This window comes from Astatotilapia calliptera, chromosome 7 (assembly GCF_900246225.1).
Source record: "Astatotilapia calliptera chromosome 7, fAstCal1.2, whole genome shotgun sequence".
NCBI classification, from domain to species: Eukaryota; Metazoa; Chordata; class Actinopteri; order Cichliformes; family Cichlidae; genus Astatotilapia; species Astatotilapia calliptera.
The window spans coordinates 41,260,535-41,287,340 of record NC_039308.1 but is presented as its reverse complement, the minus strand read 5'-3'; the positions used below and the strand labels follow the sequence as shown (position 1 = coordinate 41,287,340).

At 39.5% G+C, this 26,806-nt stretch overlaps 1 protein-coding gene across 4 annotated transcripts in view; it reads left to right on the top strand.

Annotated features, from left to right (window-relative positions):
* Positions 1–26,806, top strand: part of agbl1 (AGBL carboxypeptidase 1) — a 91,975-nt gene that overhangs the window by 55,731 nt on the left and 9,438 nt on the right. For 3 of the 4 annotated variants that reach the window (XM_026174779.1, XM_026174780.1, XM_026174782.1), the window contains 13 exons: positions 562–724; positions 1,442–1,509; positions 1,723–1,839; positions 4,344–4,512; positions 5,596–5,686; positions 6,270–6,536; positions 7,134–7,217; positions 10,165–10,245; positions 10,467–10,615; positions 16,913–17,000; positions 17,837–17,969; positions 21,542–21,695; positions 25,268–25,448. In XM_026174779.1, coding sequence (XP_026030564.1) covers positions 562–724; positions 1,442–1,509; positions 1,723–1,839; positions 4,344–4,512; positions 5,596–5,686; positions 6,270–6,536; positions 7,134–7,217; positions 10,165–10,245; positions 10,467–10,615; positions 16,913–17,000; positions 17,837–17,969; positions 21,542–21,695; positions 25,268–25,448 — 1,745 coding nt within the window. The remainder of the gene's footprint in view (positions 1–561; positions 725–1,441; positions 1,510–1,722; positions 1,840–4,343; positions 4,513–5,595; positions 5,687–6,269; positions 6,537–7,133; positions 7,218–10,164; positions 10,246–10,466; positions 10,616–16,912; positions 17,001–17,836; positions 17,970–21,541; positions 21,696–25,267; positions 25,449–26,806) is intronic. The other variant, XM_026174781.1, reaches the window with a different exon arrangement.

The window sequence follows — 26,806 nt, the reverse complement described above, 5'->3', positions numbered from 1 at the left end:
TGCTCCTGAAAGCCTTCTTCTTCATGTTGAGGACAGCTTTGACTTCCTGTGTTACCCACGGTTTGTTATTAGGATAACACCGTACCGTCTTAGCAGGGGCGACTGTGTCCACACAAAAGTTGAGGTAGTCTGTAAGACAGTGTGTCGCCCCCTCTATGTCCTCACCATGTGGGCTCAGGAGCACATCCCAGTCTGTGGTGTCATAACAGTCCCTCAGAGCATCCTCCTTTTCTGGGGTCCATCTCCGGATGGAGCGCGTTGTGACAGGCTGCCTTTGGACGAGGGGTGTGTATTGTGGCTGTAGAGATAAAATAAATAGAGATAAAGGAGAATATCAACCAGAAAATCCAAAGAAAATGGAGAAAAGAAAATCACATAAAAATGATAAACTGTAATATACAAAAGACAAAATGAATGAAAGACAAATGTGAGTTTGGGAGGGTAGGTTTCGGCATTCTGTTGGTACAATATAGCTCATTCATTAACATTAAACTAATCTGTTAGCTCACATTTTTCTGGAGTTTTCATGTTGTTTCAATTTTCTTGTTTGTTTCTGTGCAGACATGTTTATTAAGCAAAAATCTGGAGTGTTTGGTGGAGCCATCCGTGCAGCTGATGAGGAAGTGTCTTCCTAGAATTCCTCTACCAGTCACATCAGATCAGTCTGCATATAGCTTTCTCCTGCCTGGTACACCTGCTTTCACGGATGTTAGTGAGACACCAGGTAAAGTCCCAGGATTCATAGACCTCCAAAAACTGTTTAGACCTCAGGAGCCCCAAACAGACTAATTAAATCTTTAGTTAATCTTATGTAGTCTGAGACTGGCCATTTTTATTCCATTAAGGGTTAATGGGGTATTTTCGTCACCCCACTGCGTGAGCAGGCAGCGTGGACACCCACGTTTGTAGATTTAATAACTTGAGAATGAGGCAACGTAGCACTTTGATATTTATACCATAGGTGTATCTACTGAAAATGAACAAGACTGAATCCCGGTGACCTTGACCTCAAGGCCAACGTTTAATAAAATTAAATGTAATTAGGAAATGATGAGACATAAGAGGGTTTTCGGAATTCTGTTCCATAATCTGTTCCATAATCAGTTTCAGATCAAATTGTGCACATCCAACCTCGCTGCACATGGAGATTACTTCTGATTGGATCAATTAGAAGCTCACTCCACCTCTTTACACAACTTGATGTGTTCTGATTGGATCTTGTCTCTTCAGAACATTTTAATCTAATTTTTATTCATCAAAGTGTCAATACATTTCAACATCGTTTTTGTCCTTTGCATTTGTTTAAGTTTAAACCTAATTGAAGTTTAAGTATAATGAAATGTGCTAAATAAATTAAATGTCCATTATGATTGTAATTTTACTTTGGAGTCAACAGTCACTCTAACTTATCGGTTTTCTGTTGTGTATATATGTGTTGTAGATGAGAGCAGTGATGAGAGCGATGCTGAAGAAGCTGAAGATAACCATGAGGCCAACAACAGAGACTATGTGAGTCTATGCAGATGGAGTGCTTAGGATTGTCACCTCACTGCAAGAAAGTTTATGGTTTGAAATCTGGTTTTTGGCCTGTGCATACCTTCTGGGTACTGCAGCTACCTTCCACAGGTAGGTAGCTGCAGTACGGTGGATTTGATATATGCTGCTGTGAGTATATATTGAAGACTCATGAGTCATTATGCATTTGTGTGCATCTTTGTCCAGGATGATGACTTGGAGACTGACCTAAACAAACTTCGTCTTCCTCCTGACCCTGACAGACCTAAAGAGCTGCTTACACAGTACAGCTGCTTTTGTCCTGAGCTGTCACATGATTTCCAGGTATGGTAAATGGTAAATGGCCTGTATTTATATAGCGCTTTTCTAGTCCCTAAGGACCCCAAAGCGCTTTACATATCCAGTCATCCACCCATTCACACACATTCACACACTGGTGATGGTAAGCTACATTGTAGCCACAGCCACCCTGGGGCGCACTGACACCTCTCTCTCGCTCTCTGTCTTGTGTTTGTGTGTGTGCATTTGTTTGTTAGATGAATAAATTGTTAAATTCCGCAAATGTGTTGTTTCTTTGGACTTCAATCATCCGATTCAATAAAGAACACTAAACAAAGTAGTAGAATAAACTGTTTGGCATTGGCAACAACGATTCAGCAAGTTTCTCAAGCACCATTTAAGGTGAAATAAACAGACTTTCCACCAGTATAATATTCATTGCCAAGAAACATTGTTACAAAGAAATAACTGACCAAAGACAAACTTCCTTTTGTGCTAAGTTTATTTTTTTAAAGGCAAAAGATGTTGGCTTCATGTTTAATTCAATAAAAGTAATACGTGTGTTGTATTTTTTTTTGTCTCAAGACACTGCCGACATTTTTCTGTATGAAGCCAAACCCTTTGTCTAGATTAACTTTAAACACAACCATAAAACTGAAATGTTACTAAGTAATTAAGTAGAAAGTAAGAAAATGGTACAGATCGATGAAAAAGATTTGATATTTTCTTAACCACTTGTCCAATTCAGGAATGCAGGGATCCTGTGCCAGCTGTCTACAGATCACCAGTCCATTACAGGGCTGTGTTATGACCTGGTTCATAAACCACAACATAAAATGGAGACTGAAACCACAACTTTATTTAAGCTGAAAAATGACAGCAAAAAGGAATCAGTTAGGAGAGCATAACAAGGTCCACCCTTTGTCAAGTACAGACAATTAGCAATTAAACCCAGTCAATTGGCAGTGCCACTTTAAAGGCAGGTAGTGCTTGCAGAGGGGTGTAACACCTCCCCCAGGAACTCAAAATGAATTTAGAGAAATCCCCCTGGAGTCTTTTCTAGTTGTTGACCTAAAAGACAAAATGGGGAAAGATGGAAAACAAGTGTGGCTCACAGCAGCCACAAACGAAGTTACTCCAATCAGTGGACACCTACAGCCAAGACACAGAGGCAGAATATCATTCCTGCCTAAGACCAATTTAAAGTCACCAATGAACCTTCTATGCATGCCTTTTGGATTGTGGTTTGAACCTGGCATACTGGAGAGATCACACAGTAAGAATATGCCAAGTCCACACAGCAATGCTTCAGGTAGCTGGCAGATTGAGACCTAGAATCTTCTTGCTGTGAGGCAACAGGGCTGACCTCTACACGACAGCTTCAAGTTGTATTTAAATTTGTAGTTAATTTCAGACATTTCTATGATATAGTGAAGAACAAACAAAACACGTGTTCGTATTGGTCATGACTGTACTGTACCGCATGAAATGGAATATGTTGTCACCTAATTAAGATTTTTCCATCTTGTAATGATACACTAAAGAGCCAACAGTAAAATCACTTATGAACTGATAACCTTTATCATCTTGTTACAATGCAGGGATGCACCTGCATTTAAAAACAAAATCAGACAAAATATTAAAGTGACGCTGAGGTTAGCACTGTCACTTCACAGCAGGAAGAGTTCTGATTCAAGTCTTTGAGATATCACGGCCTTTCTATATGGCATTTCCTGCACTTGTGCCTGTGTGAATTTCCTCACTTCGTGTTCCTCCCACTGTCCAAAGACTGCTCATGGATGTGAGGTAGATAGTGTGCTTAAATTATATAAAATAAAGCACTGTGTGGTTATGTGTGGCTTGTAGTCTGAAAGACTTTGAGTGGCCAGTTAGACTAGAAAAACACAATATAGATGCTGTTACTGGCAGCTGATGTCACCGTGACGTCACCACGCAATGATTTTGTAGAGTGACAACAATATTGTCTGTAATATTTAACCACTACATGTATTTTCAGGTTTTAGAGTCAGTTTACCTGTATATATGTATAGTATGATCTATGTGGACCGGAAGCAAACAATGTGATGTCTAGAAATGTCATCTCATCACCCTCGGTGTGGAAGAAGGAGGCTAATAGGTAGACTCTTGTTTAACATGGCATACTTATTACGCTGGCAATCACGATTTCAACATAATTTTTTTCACTTTTGCACACATCATCCACATAATTTTCTATATAATCAAAACTTTGTAATGCCACATAGCCAGGTAACAGTTTTTTCAAAAGGCTCTCTATTATGTATTTGCTAGTTCCACACTCACCTCACCTTGGAAATAAATGATGCAGCATTGACTCTATAACTGAACATAGCTCATGTTTCAAAAGACCAAGGTATGTTTGTACATAGGCTACTGACTGGGTTAGCTCTCAACTGCCCACATGTTTACACAAAGCCTCTTCAGAAAAAATCAAGCATCTTTTGTGAGGTCTTGCAATGTACAGTTGGTGTTTTGCCAGAGTAAGACGTGACTATATCTGTGTTTTTCAGGAGCTGGATCTGAGTTCAGAGACAGGGGATAGCTCAACAGCATCATCATCATCAGATGATGAGGTAGTGCTGCTTAACAAGGACAGGACAAAGACTACTGCAAGTCGAGATTCCTCTACCTCTGATGGTTCTTACTCAGAGATGGAAATATCCAGTAGAGACATGCCAGGTCAGAGCCAGCTTAAACACACAGCAACACTGGTCCAAAAGTAGGGTCTCTACTTTACGAAAAGTTGCATTGAGATTTCTGTTGTGTTTTTGTGCTACGTAAAAAAATTGAATTGAACTAAAAAATTATGATCAATTACAAAAAGATAGCTCTGGATAATGACATCAGCCTATAGAGAAAGTGATGCATATTTCCAGCTTATGCTTATCCCTCTCACAAACAGAAGCAGAATGAGTAGCACTCTTTACCATCTACTTTTAAGAGCAAAATCATTAATATATTTGAATGTTTATAACAATGTTTTTAAACACAGCTTTATAACAGCTAAAAATGTTAACCTTTATTTAACTAGGAAAAAACTCTTGAGATTTAAAATCTCTTTTACAAGAGTGTCCTGGCCAAGGACAGCATACGATAAGTTATATAAATTTATAGCACCTAAACATGCAAAGTTACCAGTTAAGTACAGTCAAAGAGTAAAAAACACAGCAAAGAAACCTTCTAATGAGGTTTTAACAACCTCATCAGAAATATTAAAGCAGCTTATTTACATTCATTCTTTATTATTGTTAGTTGTTGACAGATTTTTAAAATCAGTTTTTAATGATTAAATTATTCACTTTAATTAAAAGTTTAAAAGTTGACATTTATGAAATACTGAGCCAATTCTAAAACTAAAACAGACTAAAAATGTCTGCTTGAGTACCTCACAGCTAGTGAATTGAGTTAGTAACCTGATTACCGTTGATTACTGACCATGCCTTAAACTAATAAATTATAAGTTTACAATTCTGCCAGCAACTAATTGCTGGTCAAATATCTGCAAAATAACACATTATTGTCTTTTTCACTCAATCGTGAATCTATTTTGTTTCTTTTGCAAGAAATATTGCACATTTCTTTTCATCCTCATTAATTCCACTGATTTTTATTTGCTCTGCTAAGTAAACAATACTCGGGACCTCTTCTAAGAATTACAAGTTAATTTCACAAAAATTCTTTCACATCACTGCATTAGCTCCTTCATTTTTTTTGTGGGAATTTAAAAACTCAATGGATTATTTTCCCTTTCTCACTCTTCAGCTGCTGCCCATTTAGAAGCGTGTGATTTCCACAGTCACAGCAGCATCCTGGGCACAAGCCCTGGGTTCAGGACCATGGTTAGAGGGGCAATGTAAGCTCAAAGTCTTCATGCTAACTGCATGTACTGCATGGACTAAGGTTCTGTCGAGCTGTTTTAACTGAAATGTCAATTATCCTGACAATGCAAAACAAACTGTCAAAAACTTAAATCTACTGCTTGTTAAACTGACAAGCGGCATGAGGCAGATTCAAGGCCAGAACTGTGGCATTTATTTACATGATGCAGAAATCCAACTTGCCTGATTCATCCATTCACACCTTCATTTTGTCTACAGAAGTGCTTTCTATTTAACATTCACATACTCGAATGGAATTGCAACTTGAGCAGCTTGGGGTTAGTATCTTGCGCGAGGATATTTGGGGTGTAGACTGGAGCAGACAGGGACCAACCTTCCAATTAGTAGAGGACATGGTCTACATTGTTATTCTTCTTCCAGCAGTACTATCACCCTAGTCCCGTCAGCCTAACTTTTATTTGGTTTTGTTTTGTTTGGTTTCTGGTGTTCGGCGACTAACTCCGTGTGCATCACTGAAAGAATTTAAATCTTTCTGACTTTGCTGTTGCTTTTGAATTCTCATCTTAGGAGTCTGACCTCATTCCTTTTTAATTCTAGGGGAGAAGCCTCCCCATGTCAGAGAGAAGATGAGCAAGATAATGAAGAAGATGGAACAGAAGAATTTTATCATCATACAATAATAGACAGGTTACTGGAGCGGCACGGAGCCGGTATTCCCCACCACGATCCCAAGCTATATTGTGCTGTAGCTTCCAAAACCAAATCCATTCCAGATTTTAGCATCCTGGCCTTTCCTGATTTCTGGGGTCATCTTCCACCACCAGGACATCAACCCATGGCCCCACGCAAACCCAACATACAGAGGTATTAGATACATGCAATAATAATGTAGTTCATGTAACAGGTACGTAGAAAGTTAGACCTCTAAGCATTTTTATAGTGAAAAGAATGGAGAGCGTTCACTCCAGAGGGCCACATGTTTACCACCAACCGTATTCCTAATATGGTAAGAAAAGCAACAGAGGCGATGACAGGGTTTTAGTACTGGACAATAGCAAACTATTAGCATGTAATATAATGAAACCTGGTGTAATGATGTGAAACACCTATGTCCAATCACAGCAAGAGGTGGCAGCAGGGGAAATGTTTAAACCTCCTGGATTGCTTTTGTATTTGATCAGCTTTATCCATTATACCATCACAGCTGGTGACACTAACAGACTGAATAAATTGACCAAAAACTTTTGTGAGCAGAAAAGAACAGATGACTGACTGATGTTACAGCCTAAAGAGGAAGTATAGCGATCACAGCAGGAGGTATATAAGTATTTGAGCAATAAGTATTTAATAATGACTCAGATATTTACTGCTGCTGTAAATATAAAGGATAGGTTTTTTAAACATATTTCAAGGACTGTGATTCGAGTATTCGATGCTTGACTATGCTTGTGTGTTTATCAGACAGAAAGTGTTTGAAGATATTCAGCGTTTTCTGAAAACTGATGACATCATTAACCATGTTGTCTTTGACCTCGAAGATAGCAAGTAAGTTACCCTCCCCTCACCCCCTGCTCCCCATCTCCATTCTTTCTTTAATTGGTTGTTTTCCCGGGACGGACTTGGACTTGACGATTTGAGCTTGAAAGATTAAAACCTTAAACCTGAAACCAACATGTAGACTTGTGTTTCTGAGCTGATTAAAAGCTGTTGTGGTCCTCACAGCACAGCCTCTGCAAAACCTATGATTTTATTGAATATGAAGGTTTTTTCGAACCATAAACATCCTCAGCAGTAATACTGATCAATGTAATGCTGATGGGGAGCATTTTTCAGGAAAATAAATACTTCTATTTTTGATACTTGTAAATGTTAAATTTGACAGTAATACAGTTTTATGTGTTGTTTTATAGTATTTGTTGCTTTTGTTCCAAAATAATTCCTTCACCACTCATAAGAGAGTGTGAGTGATGTTTGAATCTAGTACAATTTGTCTTGGGAAAGACTAAAAGAAACTTTATTTTTATCTATGCATCAAGCCATTTTCTTCTGCTTATTCAATTCAGGGTCAGGGGAAGGAGGAAGGCGGGGTACAAGCTTGGACAGCTTACCAGTCTGTGGCGGGTCTAGAAAAGGCAACCATTCATTTTAACTTAATTACATTTTTTTGGAGGGGTTGCACCCAATGTTCCCACTAAGCTGCGCGTGCGCGCAGTTGCACACTGCTGGCACGGTCTCTGTGCACAGAAAATCTGCGTTGCGCACAAAAAAAATCTAACCTGAATTGAAATTAAAATTAATACTTTAACAATTCTGTTTGGCAGTGTTAGTCAGTAAGTGTCTGGCTGCTCCCGTATAGGATTAGAACGATGCCCAGTGTTGGGAAGGTTATTTTTAAAATGTATTCCACTACAGATTACAGAATACATTTTATTCTGTTACGTTACTCAATGAGAGTAACGTATTCTGAATACTTTGGATTGCTTAATATATTATCATGCTTTTTACAACTACATGAATGTCCTATTGCTGTGTGATTTATTACTATTACGGCTCCAAACCGTAGTAAAGGGACCTCTGGCTAATACGGTGGGTTCCGTGTCGGGCTCGTAGCCGAAAAATAGCTTTACTTTGTTGCCTGGGTCAACTTTGCTAGCGAGAGAGAGACAGAGAGAGGCATTGAAAGGCTGCTCCAACGGAACTTACTGTTTCGGAGGAAAACACGAACACGGTGTACAGTCGAGTCTTAATAACTTACTTACAACTGGGCTCGGCAGGCACTCTTTTTGTCTGCAGTGATTATTATATTTACATGCTTCCAGCTCTCGTTTCTGCTCGATGTCAACTCGTACTTTTCTACCATCCTTTTTCTCCCTCCTCGCGCTCACAAACACATAACGGGTATGGCAGTCCATTCTCCCTGCAGCACGGACTACACTGCCCATGAGGCTACATTCTTTAGTGCTATGCATTCTGCCTGTTAGCTTAGCACAACAACAACAAAAAGGCGCTCTCTCACCCAGGAAACACAGTCGCAGAGAGAGCGTCACCCTGTAACCATGGCAACCGTAACGCTGCTGCCTGGAACAACAGAACAAACAAAACCCAAACAGTCCTGACCCGCGACAATATGAAACAGGGAAGTACCGCCGTGTAATCCATTTATTTCAACAAAGTAACTGTATTCTGAATACCACCTTTTTAAACGGTAACTGTAACGGAATACAGTTACTCATATTTTGTTTTTTAAATACGTAACGGCGGTACATGTATTCCGTTACTCCCCAACACTGACGATGCCACCTTATCCCACAGTCCAGCCAATGATGCGATTCACATTAGCTAGCAAAGCAACGTGGCTGATGTGGAGTGAAGCAACGTTAATGACAACGTACACAACCATTGGAGATGTGAGCAGGACAGACTGAACAATTGACGGAAAAAGTGTGGACTTTATACCAGTTTTTAAATTGTGTTGATAGGCCACGTAAAACCAGAGTTACGATAAAAATATCTACAATGTTTGGTTTTCTTCCTGAATACTATGGCGTTATTTTTGTGCCACTATTCTGAGCGCACGTAAAAAAAGTTTGCAGGTGCAAGTGTTGCATTTTGAGGAGAAATTTATTTTGAGCGAAGACAAGCTGAATTTGAGTGAAGAAAATTCATTGCTGCGTGAAAAAAATTTATTTCAGTGTTTGCTATTATCCACACACACACACACAATAGCAGCCCCTCTCGCTCAGTTTTTGCATTTGCGCTCGCTCGCAATGTGTTGCTCGCGCTCTCAACATTTCTTTCTCTACACTGTTGTATCTGTTGCAACGGATGCAAAAATATCTGATTGGCTGTTCTGGTCTCCAATCAGCTCGAAATGACGAAATGCAATATCCCAGAATCCATTTTGTCCAAAGCTCAAACGAGGCAGTGGCGGAGGAACACAGAGTGTTTGAATACTACTCTTTCTGGATCACAAAATAAACTTTTAAGATATTTTCATGCGAGAATGGTGCTGTGTAAACTTAAAACATTTGCTCGATTTATCAAGACATCACATATTTGCATAAGTGCTCTAACGTTTTCGGAGATGCCTGTTACCCACCAGCTGACCGGGTGGTCACTCGGGTTAAACATAATATATAAGGCTGAACTGACAAAAACCAGGTAGGCTATTATAGGAAAAACCATAAAGCCTTTGAACTAAAACAAACGCTCTTGTGACACTGATGTACACTGTCGTGTTGGTATATATGCATGATTTGTATCACCTTCAAGTTTCCAAACCGATATCATGAGCAGCAGCTTTTACAGCTGTGGCTCCAGCAAACAGCTGATACTAGAAATTAATTTTAAATAACCTAACCCTAACCCTCTTGCTTACTTTTTTGCAAAAATCACAGCAAGAGACAGACAGATAGGTGTGTGTTCATGTAGGAATAGGGTGGTGTGTGTCCTAAAGACCGTCTGTGTCTCTCTTTGTTTCTCCGTCTTTCAGTCTTCAGTGTCACTCTGATTCTTTGAGGTTTTTTTCCAAGTTTGAATCTGGGAATCTGAGAAAGGCTGTTCAGGTCCGCAGGTATGTTGTGTTGACACACACACACACACACACACACACACACACACACACACACACACACACACACACACACACACACACACACACACACACACACACACACACACAGTTTAGGAGATCTAAGCTTACATTTCATTATAACTAATTACTGAGAAAATAAATCATATTTCATTTTAAATGCAGTACAAAGCAACAATGTCCTCTCTTCTCTTCTCTTCTAGATATGAATATGACCTCATATTGAATCCAGATGTTAACTCTTCTCAGCATACCCAGTGGTTTTACTTTGAAGTTAGTAACATGGCAGCCGATGTCCCATACCGTTTTAATGTCATCAACTGTGAGAAGAGCAACAGCCAGTTCAACTATGGTGAGGTGGTTTGTGTGTGTGTGTGTGTTCCCTCATTTATAAACTTAATTTGTCACTATTGTCATTATTGCTTTATACATAAATCAGTGATGTCACATGGTACTTATTTACTCTCCAAATAGGCGCGCAAGTGTTTGTGAAGAAAATAAGCACTCTGTGGCATCATTTCATTTCATGTGTGACGAGAAAAAAAACTTTGCATTTAAGCATGACTGCAACTTTCCACACTGCATGATTATACAACCATGAAGCTGAAAGAATAACATGCTGGAGAGAGAGCCATTCACAATCACAACTGATTTAGTATCACCATTTTACCCAGTATGTACAGTGGGGCAAAAAAGTATTTAGTCAGCCACCGATTGTGCAAGTTCCCCCACCTAAAATGATGACAGAGGTCAGTAATTTGCACCAGAGGTACACTTCAACTGTGAGAGACAGAATGTGAAAAAAAAAAAAATCCATGAATCCACATGGTAGGATTTGTAAAGAATTTATTCGTAAATCAGGGTGGAAAATAAGTATTTGGTCACCTCAAACAAGGAAAATCTCTGGCTCTCACAGACCTGTAACGTCTTCTGTAAGAAGCTTTTCTGTCCCCCACTCGTTACCTGTATGAATGGCACCTGTTTGAACTCATCATCTGTATCAAAGACACCTGTCCACAGCCTCAAACAGTCAGACTCCAAACTCCGCCATGGCCAAGACCAAAGAGCTTTCGAAGGACACCAGGAAAAGTATTGTAGACCTGCACCAGACTGGGAAGAGTGAATCTACAATAGGCAAGCAGCTTGGTGTGAAAAAATCAACTGTGGGAGCAATCATCAGAAAATGGAAGACATACAAGACCACTGATAATCTCCCTCGATCTGGGGCTCCATCCCGTGGGGTCAAAATGATCATGAGAACGGTGAGCAAAGATCCCAGAACCACACGGGGGGACCTGGTGAATGACCTGCAGAGAGCTGGGACCAAAGTAACAAAGGTCACCATCAGTAACACACTACAACGGCAGGGAATCAAATCCCGCAGTGCCAGACGTGTTCCGCTGCTGAAGCCAGTGCATGTCCAGGCCCGTCTGAAGTTTGCCAGAGAGCACATGGATGATACAGCAGAGGATTGGGAGAATGTCATGTGGTCAGATGAAACCAAAGTAGAACTTTTTGGTATAAACTCAACTCGTCGTGTTTGGAGGAAGAAGAATACTGAGTTGCATCCCAAGAACACCATACCTACTGTGAAGCATGGGGGTGGAAACATCATGCTATGGGGCTGTTTTTCTGCCAAGGGGACAGGACGACTGATCCGTGTTAAGGACAGAATGAATGGGGCCATGTATCGTGAGATTTTGAGCCAAAACCTCCTTCCATCAGTGAGAACTTTGAAGATGAAACGAGGCTGGGTCTTCCAACATGACAATGATCCAAAACACACCGCCCGGGCAACAAAGGAGTGGCTCCGTAAGAAGCATTTGAAAGTCCTGGAGTGGCCTAGCCAGTCTCCAGACCTCAACCCCATAGAAAATCTGTGGCGGGAGTTGAAAGTCCGTGTTGCTCGGCAACAGCCCCAAAACATCACTGCTCTCGAGAAGATCTGCATGGAGGAATGGGCCAAAATACCAGCTACTGTGTGTGCAAACCTGGTAAAGACCTATAGTAAACGTTTGACCTCTGTTATTGCCAACAAAGGTTATGTTACAAAGTATTGAGTTGTATTTTTGTTATTGACCAAATACTTATTTTCCACCCTGATTTACGAATAAATTCTTTACAAATCCTACCACACTGAAAAAAATATGTTGTTGGATTTACTTAATTCAATGGTGGACATTTGTTGCACACAGATGTTTTGCTTTGGCAGCAACTTAAACAATTGAGTTAAATTAACACAATTTATTCATGTTCAATAAACTTGTGCAATTTGTGTTGATAAAATGTGACTTAAACATGTTTTGATGAAGTAATTTGAGCTCTTGAAATATTTTAATCCTTCACAATTTTCTCACTTTATCCCAACACCATTCAATAACTTTTACCCAATACTACTTGGTCACTTAAATACTACATGTTATCTTCAAATTACATTTTGCTATTATATTCTAGTATCAAATACACAATTTTCAAATGGAGGCCTTATAACAGATTATATTGTCCTCTTCCAAGATGGTTGCTGGCATCCACCAGTAACCTTTCAAAACAAAATGTCTAATTTCACTGCATTGACAGTAGGTAAAGAATTAAACTGACATTACTCCTCCACTGAATCTACATAAATCAACAGTTAAATAATGTCAGTTCTTCCGTGTTCTCTGGAATCAATCACAGCAAAGAAATTAGACTCTTTCTTTTGAAAAATGTTGGGAAAGAACAAATCAAAACATTCTATTTAAGGCCTCTGACGTCAAGATTCAGTTAAACAACAATTATAACTAAACAATTTGAGGTAATGTTAGTTTCCATTAACATTAAATTAGGTTACTGAATTGGCAAACACCTTCCTATTAACATTACCCATTTTACCCCAATAACTAAAGAAATTAGCACTTGCAGGTCAAAACCTTTATTCAAGAGATGCAAAAATAACATTGATACAGTGACTGTCAAAAATTACAGCACTGATCATACTGTGACATCTTGGTTCAAAACAGCACACTTAGAAATATTCAACGTTCCTTACTTCAACTGAATGAAACTGAAAATACCATTTCACACGGCCCATATGGGATATTTAGACTGCATAACTGTTCATGCTACATCTCTTCACTAGTAAAAGAAAGAAAAAATACAAAGAGAAATTTAAAAATGCTGCCAAACAGAGAACTTGTACAGAGCAAAAGGAAAAACAAACAACAACAACAACAAAAAAACGGCTCGTCCTCATGGCAGTTGCAGTGTATATAAAAATGAACCCTGCGATCTGTTCCTGGAATTGAGCTTCAAAAATGCAGCAGAACAAGTGTGAGATTTAAATGTCTTCTCACCTAGAGCTGGTCACCTCACATGCATAACAGTGAGCTTCGTTGCAGGAGCAGTTTTGTCTTAGTTGTGAACTTTTCTTGAGAGCTGAGTTGCTTCCAACTCCATTACCACCCTTTGAATCACCTCAAAAGTGTAGCAGAGTTGTGATGGGTAACTCATATTGAAGGAATAAAAAAGGTCCAAACAGCATGGCTACTGCAAAGGTCACGTTATCCAGATCTTGAAGAACTACTATACCCTCGATGATGATGCCAACATCAGAAAAGTCATTGCCTGGTGCATCCTCTGGAGACAGATGTTCATTGTGGTTTTCTCAATCTGTGCAGTGGCCTCAGTCAAGTCCTGGTTAAACACAAAACATTTTTTTAAGATTCCCTTTTAAACTCATCTCTTTTGAATCTACCAGTTCTAATGTTAGAGTAATTTAAACCAATGCAAGCAACATAGTAAATAGCTATAGCCAAAGAGTGGCCTGCCATGCTGCCATTCATGGTCTAACAGAGTTTCTAAGAGAGGGTGAAAAACACAATTTTACATTAGTTTTTGTTAGAAAGACACCGGCCCATCAGAAATCCAGGTTTTGTCACTCAGAAGATGTTAGAATTTAGACTTTCAGCCCCACAATTTGGTTAGCTGTTGGTCTTTTTTTTTTTTTCAAACAAAAGCTAATGTAAATATTGGTGGGATTTTCCTTTGTTCACTAGAATGACAAATTTAACGTTTTTTCACACTGATGTGACCCCTAATACAGGGGTGGGGCCTCAAGGGCCGGTGGCCGAGTTCACTACCAGGCCTCATGTGAACTTCAAATTATTAAAGAGGACTACTGGTCCTAACCAGTCCAATGAGGATCAAGTGGATAACTAAATGCATTTTTAAATGTTGCAAAGCCACAATCTACTCATAAAACACTCACCATGAACTCCTGCACCAAGATGTTGCAATTGTCTTTCACACAGATGCAGAGCACTTTGATGAGGGACTCCCTTCGAGCATTAATGTCATCCTAAAGTATTATAACAAAGAAAACAGAGATTTGTGAACTTTTCAGTAGCACAGAAGAAAATGATCCCAGACAAAAACTTAAACCAGTCAACATGCAACACCAGCATCTACAAAGCAATATCAAAAGTTCCTGTTTGACATCAACTTTATGGATATATAGTTTCCAGAACATTTATTTTTTTAAAAAGATCAATTTTTCTCAGTGGGCCAGTAAATGCATGACGAAAATTATGGCATTCTTTCGGTGGAATCAGTACTCACAGGTAATAGTTGACTGTTTCAATGGATGCAGCATAAAAATCTTTTACTGACCTAATGCAATACATATACACTTTGTAGTTAAAGAATTTTAAAGTTCTTACTGTCATTATGGCAGCTACATCCTTTAGCTTTGTGCCCTGTTCCCCCGATCACTTTGCAAACACTTTCAGCAGACTGTCAGAGAGAAACTCAGCTCCGTCAGAAACCTTGACTGTAAAGGCATGGTTGGGATGCACTGGAATGCTGCATTTCATCTGAAATGACATAAAATTATTTTGAAATAACAGCAGGCACTGTGCTTGGTTAATAATCAGTAATGTTTTGTTGAATAAAAACTGTGTTTCCAGATCTTATGGGATTAAAAAAATCCAAAGATGTTTATTTCTGATTTGCAACCCAAGAACCCACAAGTTACAACCTCATTTTAGTTCAAGTGTGCATTAATGTGAGTCCAGTAATCACCTTTCTGACAATACATACAGGTATAAGTTAAACCTATGGCAGATTTTGGATTTCTCAGTTGTATTAATAGGGTGGTCTATTTGAGTATGCATGCACCTAATAATTATAAAAAACCTATTATAATTAAGTTACAGAAACCTTAAGCGAAAATAGAATATAATTTCTTACCATAACACCTTGAACCCACAATCCATCAGCTGACTCCTGGTGAAATGCAGAATAGAGGTCGTCTCTCAATGTGCATCAACAAAAACAAAAACAAAAACAAAAGGACAGCAGGTGAGGGCAGGAGGGGTAGGGATGTAAGCTAGCATAATACCGCTGATGATATTAGCTAAAGCTGTTCAATGTCCAAAATCTCACTAACACCACGGTGCAGTAAATACACAATGTAACTGAAGAGTCAGTTGACAAATCTATTCACACAGAAAACCAAATTATGTTATGAGTGCCTCGCAATTAGGTTTAATGTGATATTACGGCTCTTGTGCCAAAGACAAATTCAAATGAAAAAGCGCCAATTCTTTGACAACAGATAAAACAGCAAATAAGCTAACGGCTCTTTTTTAGCATGTTACATGGCGGCACTTTAGACGTTTAACTACATTTGGCTGAAATATGGTAAACATTAATTCAAAAAATCAAGACATACCAAAAAACGTAGAGTTGGCTGCTTGACTTGACTGAGATGGATGCATTTTTTAAACCACGATCCAAAGCCCGCGAGATGAAATCACGCGTGGTTTCACGAGATTTAACGTTGCTATCTTATTGACTTACTTCACCTGAACATGATATGAACAATTTAATACACCCTTTCTGCATATCATGTAGTTTTTACACTATATAGTTACATTTATCTTTAAAACATGAGGCAATTGTGTTAAATACATGCAAGATGCTTACATAAATCCAAGAGATGGCCAGTCCCTTTTTTTCAGTGCATGTGGATTCATGGATTTTTTTTTTTCACATTCTGTCTCTCACAGTTGAAGTGTACCTCTGGTGCAAATTACTGACCTCTGTCATCATTTTAAGTGGGGGAACTTGCACAATCGGTGGCTGACTAAATACTTTTTTGCCCCACTGTATGTTCTTAAACAGGAAGCTGGAGCACTGAGGGAGAACCCATGGGGACATCATAAAGCTATACACTAAAAGTCACCCACTGACCAGTGTATTTGAACCCAGGAACTTCTTGATATGAGCAGGCAGTGCTAACCGCTGGACCACTGTGTCACACTAGAAAGAGCCCATTAGATAAAAAACACTAATCAGAATATTCCATACGCAGCAATAACAGAATGAAACAACAGGTTTTGTTTACTAGTCTGTCTCCACAGAGACTTTCAACCTAGCTGTGTTTTTGTTTTTGTTGTTGTTTTTTTGTTTTGTTTTTTGCAATAGCTGGCTTGATAAAACCTAAAACCCCAATCAGAGAGAGTTTTTTACAGCAGTTATCAGCTTTGTCTGTTACACTGGTCTTTGTGCATCAGGTTCAGTGTGTGCTCACCTACAGACATGGACTAATTTATCAGTACCCTTACACAATATGAAAAAATGTGTGTGTGTGTGTGTGTGTGTACTGCAGGAATGCAGCCGGTCCTGTACTCAGTAAAAGAAGCCCTGGAAGGTAGACCACACTGGATCAGTACTGGAACGGAAATTTGTTATTTCAGGTATGAAAACATTTTACATATTTTTCATTAATTAGAGACATGTTGGAAATCCAAGTGTTGGAGAGTAGCTTTAGCAGGCTGCTGAAGGCAGGTCAGACCTCGAAAAACATTTAATTAGGGGCAAAAAAAACACACGGGTTTGAAACTTGTGTAAATTAGTCATAGGTCAAGCACAGAACTATGTGTGATTCTCCAATAGATACTTCAAATGAAGAAGTTCATTCATTAAAACCCCCCACTGAGACTAACTGTAACTGACAGCTGATTTCAGCTGTTCAAAACAGATGTTAGCAGTAGCAATTACCAGAGGCCTATCCATCCAAAGAGACAACCATTCACTCTCAATCTAGAAGCAGCAATTAACCTACCATGCATGTCTTTGGGAGCAAGCCAGAGTGCCCAGAGCAAAGATGCAATCTCTGCACAGAAAGGCCCAAGACTGGATTCAAACCCAGGATATTTTTGCTTTGACACAGCAGTCCCAATCGCTGCACCATTGTACAGTTTAACTTGGAAGCAGCAGTATGTGCAAAATACATTCCTCACATTTATCTTGTCATGTTAAAAATCCAAAATAAGGCCACATGTTTTATTTAAACACAGAAGAATTTCTCTCATACCTCCATCTCTGTTTTACCAGCTTCAGGCACACTGACCTCACTAGAAAAACAGTCAATAGCACCATCTGATGGACTGGGAAAAAAACCTCCCAAAACATTGTATTTTTGTACGTGTGCTATAATATTACCTACTGTTCGACTATGTTGTATCAGTTCCCCTGATTTAGATAGTCTACATATAACGAAACTTTTTTTTTTCTCAATTTTCTCCAACAGAAACAACTTTTGTCCAGCACAGGGCAGAAGGAGAACTACCTTTTACACCCTGACCTTTACCATCACCTTCAAACACAGTGAGGATGTCTGCTACCTGGCCTACCATTATCCCTACACATATTCTGCTCTGATGGTATTTTTTTTTCATATAATAATCCCGTTTATTTACTTTGGTCAGAGTTTAAACTTAATGTTTTTGTAGAATGTTTATAACCCTATCACAAATAAAGCTGTGAAGCTGTGTAAAAGTGTAAACAAACTATGATGAGTTTCAAATCATACAAGTCTCAGTTAAATAATACAGTATAATTCACACTTCTATATACTAGCATATGTAAAAGTGTGACATATATAGTGTAAAAAATCAAGAATCTAATTAAGTTCATGAACATTAAATCATAAAAGTGACATATTATAGTCATTACACAAAGAAATACCTTAACACCTTTTTTGTTTGTTTGATTTTGATGATTATAGCATATTACCCACATCACTCAAAGCCTGAATATCTATAAAGTCTGTCAGCTGATGGACTCTTGTAGTGCCTTAAGATCTCCTATAATGACTTAATAAAACAGAGGACCAAAACCAGTCGATGACATGGCACCTTATATCACCTTAAACTGCAGAAACTTCACACTGGACTTCAAACGTTTTGGATCCTGTGTCTGTCCGTGCTCCCTCCAGACTCTAGGACCTTGATTTTCTAAATGAAATGCAAGTTTTACTTTCATCTGAAAAGACAACAGTTGAGTTCTTTCTCTGGCTCAAGAGTTTCTTGATATTGTGACATCTGCTGTCCCTGTCCAGAACATTTCTGTTCATGGTGGCTCTTGATACTCTGACACCAGCTTCAGTCCACTTCTCGGGAAGCTTGTTAATAGACAGTTCAAGGCTGCAGTCATCCCTGTTGCTTGTGCATCCTTTCGCAGCACACTTTCCCCCTCCAGTCAACCTTTGGCCGATAAGCTGCCAGTCTTCTCGATAGTAGCTCACCTTTCTTGTGGAATTTGTTGATAATTGTTATCTGGACTGTATGTATCTCTTTTTTTTTTTTTTTTTTTTTTCTTTCTTCTTGAGTGAGATACATACAGTCCTGTATGTATCTCACTCTAATCTTTGTGTACAGATATCGATACACATGTTGGGAAAAGCTGCATCAAGCCACGCAGATGACACAGTTAAATAATTTCAAATGTGAATCCATCTCTGTTATTTTAACAGCGACCATAAGCCCCATAACTATAACCTGAACATATTTTATAATATTTTATATTACAAAGACAGATAAGATGGTTACTAAGAACTCTTTTATTACCAGAAAAATTGTTATTTTTTGTTTTCTTTATATTTTAGATCATGCGCTGCCATCTGAGATGTCACAAGCAGGCTAAGTCAATATAAAATCTCTTCTTTCAGCTGCTCCCTTTAGGGGTTACCACAGCAGATCATCTGCCCCCATCTCATCCTATCATAGTATCCTCCTCTGCCAGACCAACCCCCTTGCATATTCTTCACTACATCCATGAATCTTTCAGTCTGGCAGCTCCATTTTCAGCATCTTTTATCCAGTATATATATTTACTAGTTCTCCTCTGCACATGTCCTGATCATCTCAGCCTTTACTCTCTAACTTTGTCTCCACCTGAGCTGTCCCTCTGATGTAATCATTTCAAATGCTATATCTTCTTGTCATTCCCAATGAAAGTCTTAACATCTTCAGCTCTGCCTCTCTGTACATCATAGCAGGTCTCACTACCTTCTTGTAAATCTTGCCTTTCTCTCTTGCTGCTGCTTCTTTCACAAATTACCTCCGATACTCATTTCCACTTACTCCACCCTGCCTTGACTCCCTTCTTCACCTCTCATGTACTGTCCGGTACTTTGGATGATTGACCTCATTTAAATTATTTGGCGTTCACTACCTCAGCTCAGCTCCCTCTTATTCACACACATGTATTCGGTCTTCTGGCTTCTAATGTCTTTCATTCGTTCTCTCTCCAGTACATACCTCCACCTCTCCAGGTTCTCCATATGCTCCTTATAGATCCCATGTCATCTGCAAACATCAGAGTCCACTCCTGCCTGATTTCACAAGTCAACCTGTCCATCATGACTGAAAACGAGAAGGGGCTCAGACCAGATCCCTGACCAAATCCCACCCCCAACAGCTTTATCCCCTGTAGTTACTACAGTTCTGCACCACACTCTTGTTCTGGAAAAACTGATCAATATGAAGCAGAAAATGTAATTTTATAGGTTCTATGTGAAGTTGGTTTATAAAGACTATTTTGTCTCAGACGACAAACATGAATTTTGAGTTTTTTAAGCTATGAGCAGTTCAGACGTGCAATCACTGTTTTTATGTGCACCCTTGTTCACCCTCATTTGCATCCCCTCCTATGTCATCTTGTTATTCAGGCTATGGTAAATCAGCTTTTTTATATTTAAACCTTTTTTAAAAAACTTTGTCTGCATTTGGGTCTTCCCTACCACAACTGAATTACTATTTTAGCTCTATTCTCTAAACCTCTGGGGGAAAATGTAACTCAATAAATAAGTACAATGTCTAAGTCTAATGTAAAAACAATGCAGTATAGATTTTGTACATCTTTTTATACATCATTTTCTTAAATGGCTGGCTGTGGAGTGCTTACTCTTTCTGTTGCTTTTCAACATACTGCACAACTTGCTCTGTGTTTTTCCCTCCACAGCTGCTATATAGTGAGGAAGGTTAATCACCAGATGCATGTCAGGTGTGTCATCCTCCCTAGCTGGCACCACACCTTTCCCTCCTGCAGTCACACCCCACTGGCACATAACTCCCACAGCCTGACTTTGGCTGGGAACCATCAAACCACCATCACCAGCAAATCTTCACATACCCTACCGGAAGTGTGAAGTTTTTCTCTCAAGTCCATAAGATGCTGAATTGGATATTTACTAGGACTTGGCACTTTCTCCTAGTTTTCTTTAAGTAGGTCAAAAATCCTGAACTGTAGTTCAAAGGGAGAAAATCCTGTCAAGGACCGGGGCACCCAATACAGGATCAAACCACTGGTCGCAACTGGTTTTAATGTCACTAATGAAATTTGCAATACTGTATTTTTATCCTATTCAAACCCTCAACCTGATCATCAATCTGTGGAGGAAACAAACGTGAAACATTAAATACAGTTCTTTCACCAGGCATGATATGAATGACATGCCCTGAGCCATCAAAACTGATGCAGGATATGACCAACTTGAGCTGCTGTGTTTGGAGGGAACAAAATGCAGACCCAAAGAACACAATCCCCACAGTCAATCATGGTGGAAATATTATGCTTTGGAATAGTTTTTCTGCTAAGGGTCCAAGGTCATGTATCATAAAAGTGTAGACGAGAACCTCCTTTCCTTCAGCCAGAACACTGAAGAGGAGTTGTGGATGGGTCTTTCAGCATGACATGAACCAAAACATATCACCAATCAAATATCCAATAATTATTTTCCCCCACTGTACAAAATTAGCTGTAATTCTTAAGTAGTTAAGGTAATACTCTTGTTAAACCCCTTGAATTAAATTTGAAAGTCTGAATTTCAAAAACATCTTGATTGTTTGACTTCAGCTCCGCTCTGGTGGTGTACAGAGGCAGAATTACAAGAGAAATATATCTGTTTTATAAATAATTAGAGACCTAAGTATATATTTGTTATTTTTGTCAGGCTCACTTGAAAATACTGCAGAAATCAGTGGATCCGGCCAAGGTGTTTTTCAAGCAGCAGACTCTTTGTAGCACTTTGGCTGGAAACTCCTGTCCAATAGTTACCATCACTGCCTGTCCAGTCAGCAGAAGGTGGAAAGACCTGCACCAGATGCGTAAGTAGTGCTTTGTAGTCCAGGAACTACTCATGTCAGGGGTACTTACGTGTTTACACAGCCACATTGGAATGGTAGAGAGACTGGTACTTATGAAGGACCTTTCTATTCAATTTGAGCACTCAAATAACTTTCTATTACAAGTGTCATTCACCCAGTCACACATTCATAACAGATTCTTCAATTTCATGGTGAACACATGAAATTGTCAACCTCACTCACTAACCCTATATGCGTGGAGAAATGTTTACATTTTTTCACATATAATTATCACTGGAAAATATTGTTATTTTCAGTTGTTAGACTCAGACTCTAAGATGCATATGTATACTGTCATGTTTCTCTACATGAGAACATATTGGAGCAGCTTTGGGCCCTCTGTGCAGAGTTTGAACATTCTCCCTGTATCTGTCTGGGTTCTCTCCACGTACTCCGCCTTCCTCCCAAAAACATGCAGTTAGTGGATTAATTGGTGACTCTAAATTGCCCATAGATGTGCAGAGTAGGCATTCTAACTTTTTACAGCAGAGAGTCATTGCCTCAGACTTATAAGTGATAATTCTCATTACTACTGCTTCATACTTTGCTGCAAACTGCTCCAGTGGAGGTCACCTACCGATGAAGCCAGAAGAATCACCAAATGTCTTCTTCAAATAAATTTTATTTTATTAGCGCCAAACCACAACAGTCACTTCAAGGCACTTTATCTAGTAAAGATCCTAGAATAGTACAGAGAAAGCACAAACAGTCAGACTAACTCCTATGAAAAAGCACTATGGCAACAGTGTGAAAGGAAAAATCTGTTTAAACAGTGAGAAACCTCCAGCAGAACCAGGCTCAGGAAGGGGCAGTCATCTGTCACGACCAGTTGAGAGTGAAGGGAGATGGACAGGACAAATAAAAGAAAGAAAAAGCACTGTAAAAGAGAGCCAGAGATTAATTAATCATTAAATGCAGAGTTATGTATGAAGACATGGGGAGTAAAAAGAGGTGAGTAAAGAAGAAACACTCTTACTGCAGTGTAACTAAGGGAGAATTCACACTCACCTGATCTAGACTGAACTGTAACCAAAGGAAAGTTTTAAGCCTAGTCTTGAAAGTAGAGAGGGTGTCTGAATCTAAACTGGGAGCTGATTACATAAAAAGGGGGCCCGAAACCTCAAGGCTCTGCCTCCCATTCTGCTTTGAAAGACCTTAGAAATCACATATTCCTAGGGTATTGTATCATCCAGGTCTTTATGTCTTTAAGACATTTCTGCAGTTTAATTGATGTGTCTCATCTGGCTTCATGAATAGACAAAGCTACACTACTAGCCAAAAGTTTGGACACACATTCTCAATTAATGTTTTTTCTTTATTTTACTACTTTCTACATTGTAGATACAAACTGAAGGCATCAAATATATGAAGCAAGATATATGGAATTATGTAGCAAACAAAAAAGGATAAATAGCTCTAAATATGATATGTTAGATTCCTCAAAGTATCCACCCTTTGCCTTGTTGACAGAGCTGCACACCCTTCTCTTCTCTCAATGAGCTCCATGATGTAGTCACCTGAAATGGTTTTTAATTCACCAGGTGTGTCTTGTCAGGGTTCATTTGTGGAATTTTCTTGACTTCTTAATGGGGTTGGCTCCATCAGTTGTGCTGTGCAGAAGTCAGGTTGGTACACAGCTGACAGCCCTATTTGACAACTGCTAGAATTCATATTATGGCATGAACCAGTCAGCTAAGTAAAGAGAAACAACAGTCCATCATTACTTTAAGAACTGACGGTCAGTCAGTCTGGAAAACTGCTAAGAAACTGCTACTATGGAAAAGAAACAAGCAGAAGAGATTTGTTTGGGCCAAGAAACACAAGAAATGGGCATCAGACCAGTGGGAATCTGTGCTTTGGTCTGATGAGTCCACATTTGAGATCTTTTGGTTCCATTGGCAGTGTGATGCAAAAAAAGTGAACAGATGGTCTCTACATTCATGGTTCCCCACTGTGAATCATGGAAGAGGAGGATGTGTGATGGTGTGGCAGAACCACAGCATCCTGCAGCGACTCAGGACAGTGACCCCAACACGCACCTCCAGGCTGTGTAAGAGCCTTTTGAAGAAGAAGGAGAGTGATGGAGTGCTGCACCAGATCGCCTGGCTTCCACAGACCTAAACACAATTGTGATTGCACAGTACTTCTAATTCCCCTGGCTTCTGACCTTCTTTTCACTCTAAAAGCAAACATTGCATCTGTAGTGCCATAATGCTCCTCACTAATTGTCACCTCACCTGCTGTCTTGCAGTCTTGAGATGTGGAGCAGGTCCAGGTCTGGGGACTGGGGCCCTAGTTCCCAGGAATGCCCATTCTGGTTGGTTCCTGGTTGTTCCACCACATGGGGTGGGTTGGCCCACGTCTAGATGTCCAGTCCAGGTGGACTAGCCTTTGTGGTGGTGATGATGGGTGCTGGCTTATGGTGCGGCATTGCCCTGGGTTGCAGTTGACACAGGTCTGCTCTTCATCACCCTGTAGCATGATGTAGCATAGGCCACAGTTGGTAGGGCCATTGATGTGGCTTTGCTGGGTGTGCTGTGCTGCCATCCGCTGTCTCATGTCACATATCCTCCCTCAATTTTAATAACATCTGTGAGCTGTCAGCTTTCAGCCCTGATGGTGTGTCCGTGCCGTCGGGTGAGAAAGCTGACACCTCACTGATCCTGATGCGGCGGGTCAGCGCTTTGTGTTTATGTCTTTGTGCAGAATCCGTGTACCTGCTCTCATTTACTGTTTTAGCTGTTTGGTGGTTGTCGAAATTTTGTGAGGTTTAACCTGAGATTCTGGTATTTCGGGCAAAACACATTTATATGTAAAAATCCATTCAGGATTTTAATGAATCAATATTGCGTTATTCAAGCTAGAATAGATTTTAATCGGAAAATCAATAATCAAAACCCACCCCTACCACTACTCCATTTCTCTTCCTGTCTTCCAACCAACAGTTGGACTCCACCTTCACTCCATCATATCAGCCACCTTTCTCACTTTACCAGTTATAGCCCGTACTCTCACCTCCAGACTCCAGCACCAGTTGTACTGTTTAGTTCACAGATCTGTTTGCTTGCTCTTTGTAGATCTTTCACATTAAAGTCACAGACACTCAGCTTGTTAACTGTATGTTAATTACGACTGTTCCACAGCCGTTGTAATCGGCTTCTGGGTCTCACCATCTTTGACTAAAGCTAAAGATTTTGTTAAACTAAAAATCTGATCTGGATAACTATGTTATCCAGATAGACATTATTAGTTGGTTTTAGATGTGAGCCATTAACATGCCTTGTTACATAGCATTTTTCTAATCTGCTTTAATACGTTGTACTTTATAAAAATGCTTGAAACGAGACCCAGTAAGTGGTTACAGAAAGAGGGTGATAGATTGCCAGAAGCAGAAAGAACAAGACAATGCTAGTGGCCAGACCTCATACAGGCTACACCCAGGGGAAGATGCTTGATGTCTAGAAACTAACTTCCTTGTTCAATATGTTATATCATTAGGCAAACTGATGATTGTGTAATAATAATTTTCCTAGGTAATCGCCCCTATATTGTACTGACCAGCCGTGTGCATCCTGGTGAGTCCAATGCCAGCTGGGTGATGAAGGGCACTTTGGAGTTTCTGTGCAGCAATGACCTGGTGGCCCAGAGTCTCAGGGAGGCCTTCGTCTTTAAGATCATCCCCATGCTCAACCCAGATGGAGTCATCAATGGCACGTGAGTGAGGAGCAGGAACATTGTTGGAATGGTTAAAAAAATGATATAATATACACTTTTACTTTACTTGAAACATGTAAGGAAACAATGCCCTTGGCTGCACTTACACTAGGCTTCTTAATAATGAAATGCTGCAGGTAGCATATGCTAATGTAACTACAATACAATATTACAATAACATTCACTGTTGATATAATTTTTGTCATTTTTGTGCTTTATGAGTTACTGACAGTTTGAACATTCTCATAATTTTACCTCTGAAATCCACTGTGGTGGTGTACAAACAGTTCTGATGCAATTGGAAAGCACACACTTTCAGCTTTAATTGAAAGGATTTAAGAAAAATATGGCATTAACTGTTCAAGAAATATATCAAGTTCTATACAAAAACTTTAATTTTCAGAGACGCAAAACACATTTCAAAATGAGGACCAAAGAAATGAAGCAAGGAGTGAAGGAGGTAAAAAAAAAAAATCTATCAGAAATAATAACGTCTTTACTTAACCTTTACTTAACCAAATCACAGTCAGGCTACGAAGTCTGCAATCAAGGGATGCATTTATGAAAGTAAATACGAAAAAAACAAAACAAAACAGAACCCCAGATGAACTTGTGCCAGAAAGTAAGGAGGAGGAGAGAAACAGTTAATAATCTAAAACATCACATCATCTGTCAAACATGGTGGAAGCAATGTTATGGGATGGGTATGTATGGCCGCCAGTCAGCCTCGGCACTGGTGTTCATTGACTGCTGATAGAAGCAGCAGGATGAAGAGTCTACGGGACTGCACTCTGCTCACATTCAGACGAATGCTGCAACACTGATGGGACAAAGCTTCACAGTGCAGATGAATAATGATCCAAAGCAAACTGCAAAGTAACCCAACAGTTTCCTGAGTTTCCCAAGAAGCCTGGCAGAGCGTCTTGATCATACAGATATATGGTTTTGCTGAACCAGAAAGACTGTCATTAGAACATTTTGTCACGGTTCAGTGAAAAAAATACTTGAAACGAGACCCAGCAAGTGGTTACAGGAAGAGGGTGATAGATTGTCTGAAGCAGTCAGAACAAGAAAATACTACTGACGGAACCTCATACCACAGGCTATACCCAAGGGAAGATACGCCAAGTCTGTATGGCTTACTAAAGATACATAAACAGGGTGTACCTTTAAGACTAATTGTCTTAAAGGTACACCCTTTAAGTTTCAGACTTATTTCTGAATTCCAAAAAGACTTTTCCAGATATTGCAAACGCTTGATTGCAGTTGTTGCTTCCAAGGGCGGCCCAACCAGCTATTACGTTTAGGGGCAATCACTTTTTACATGGGGCCATGAAGATATCTCCCCCCCCTATCAT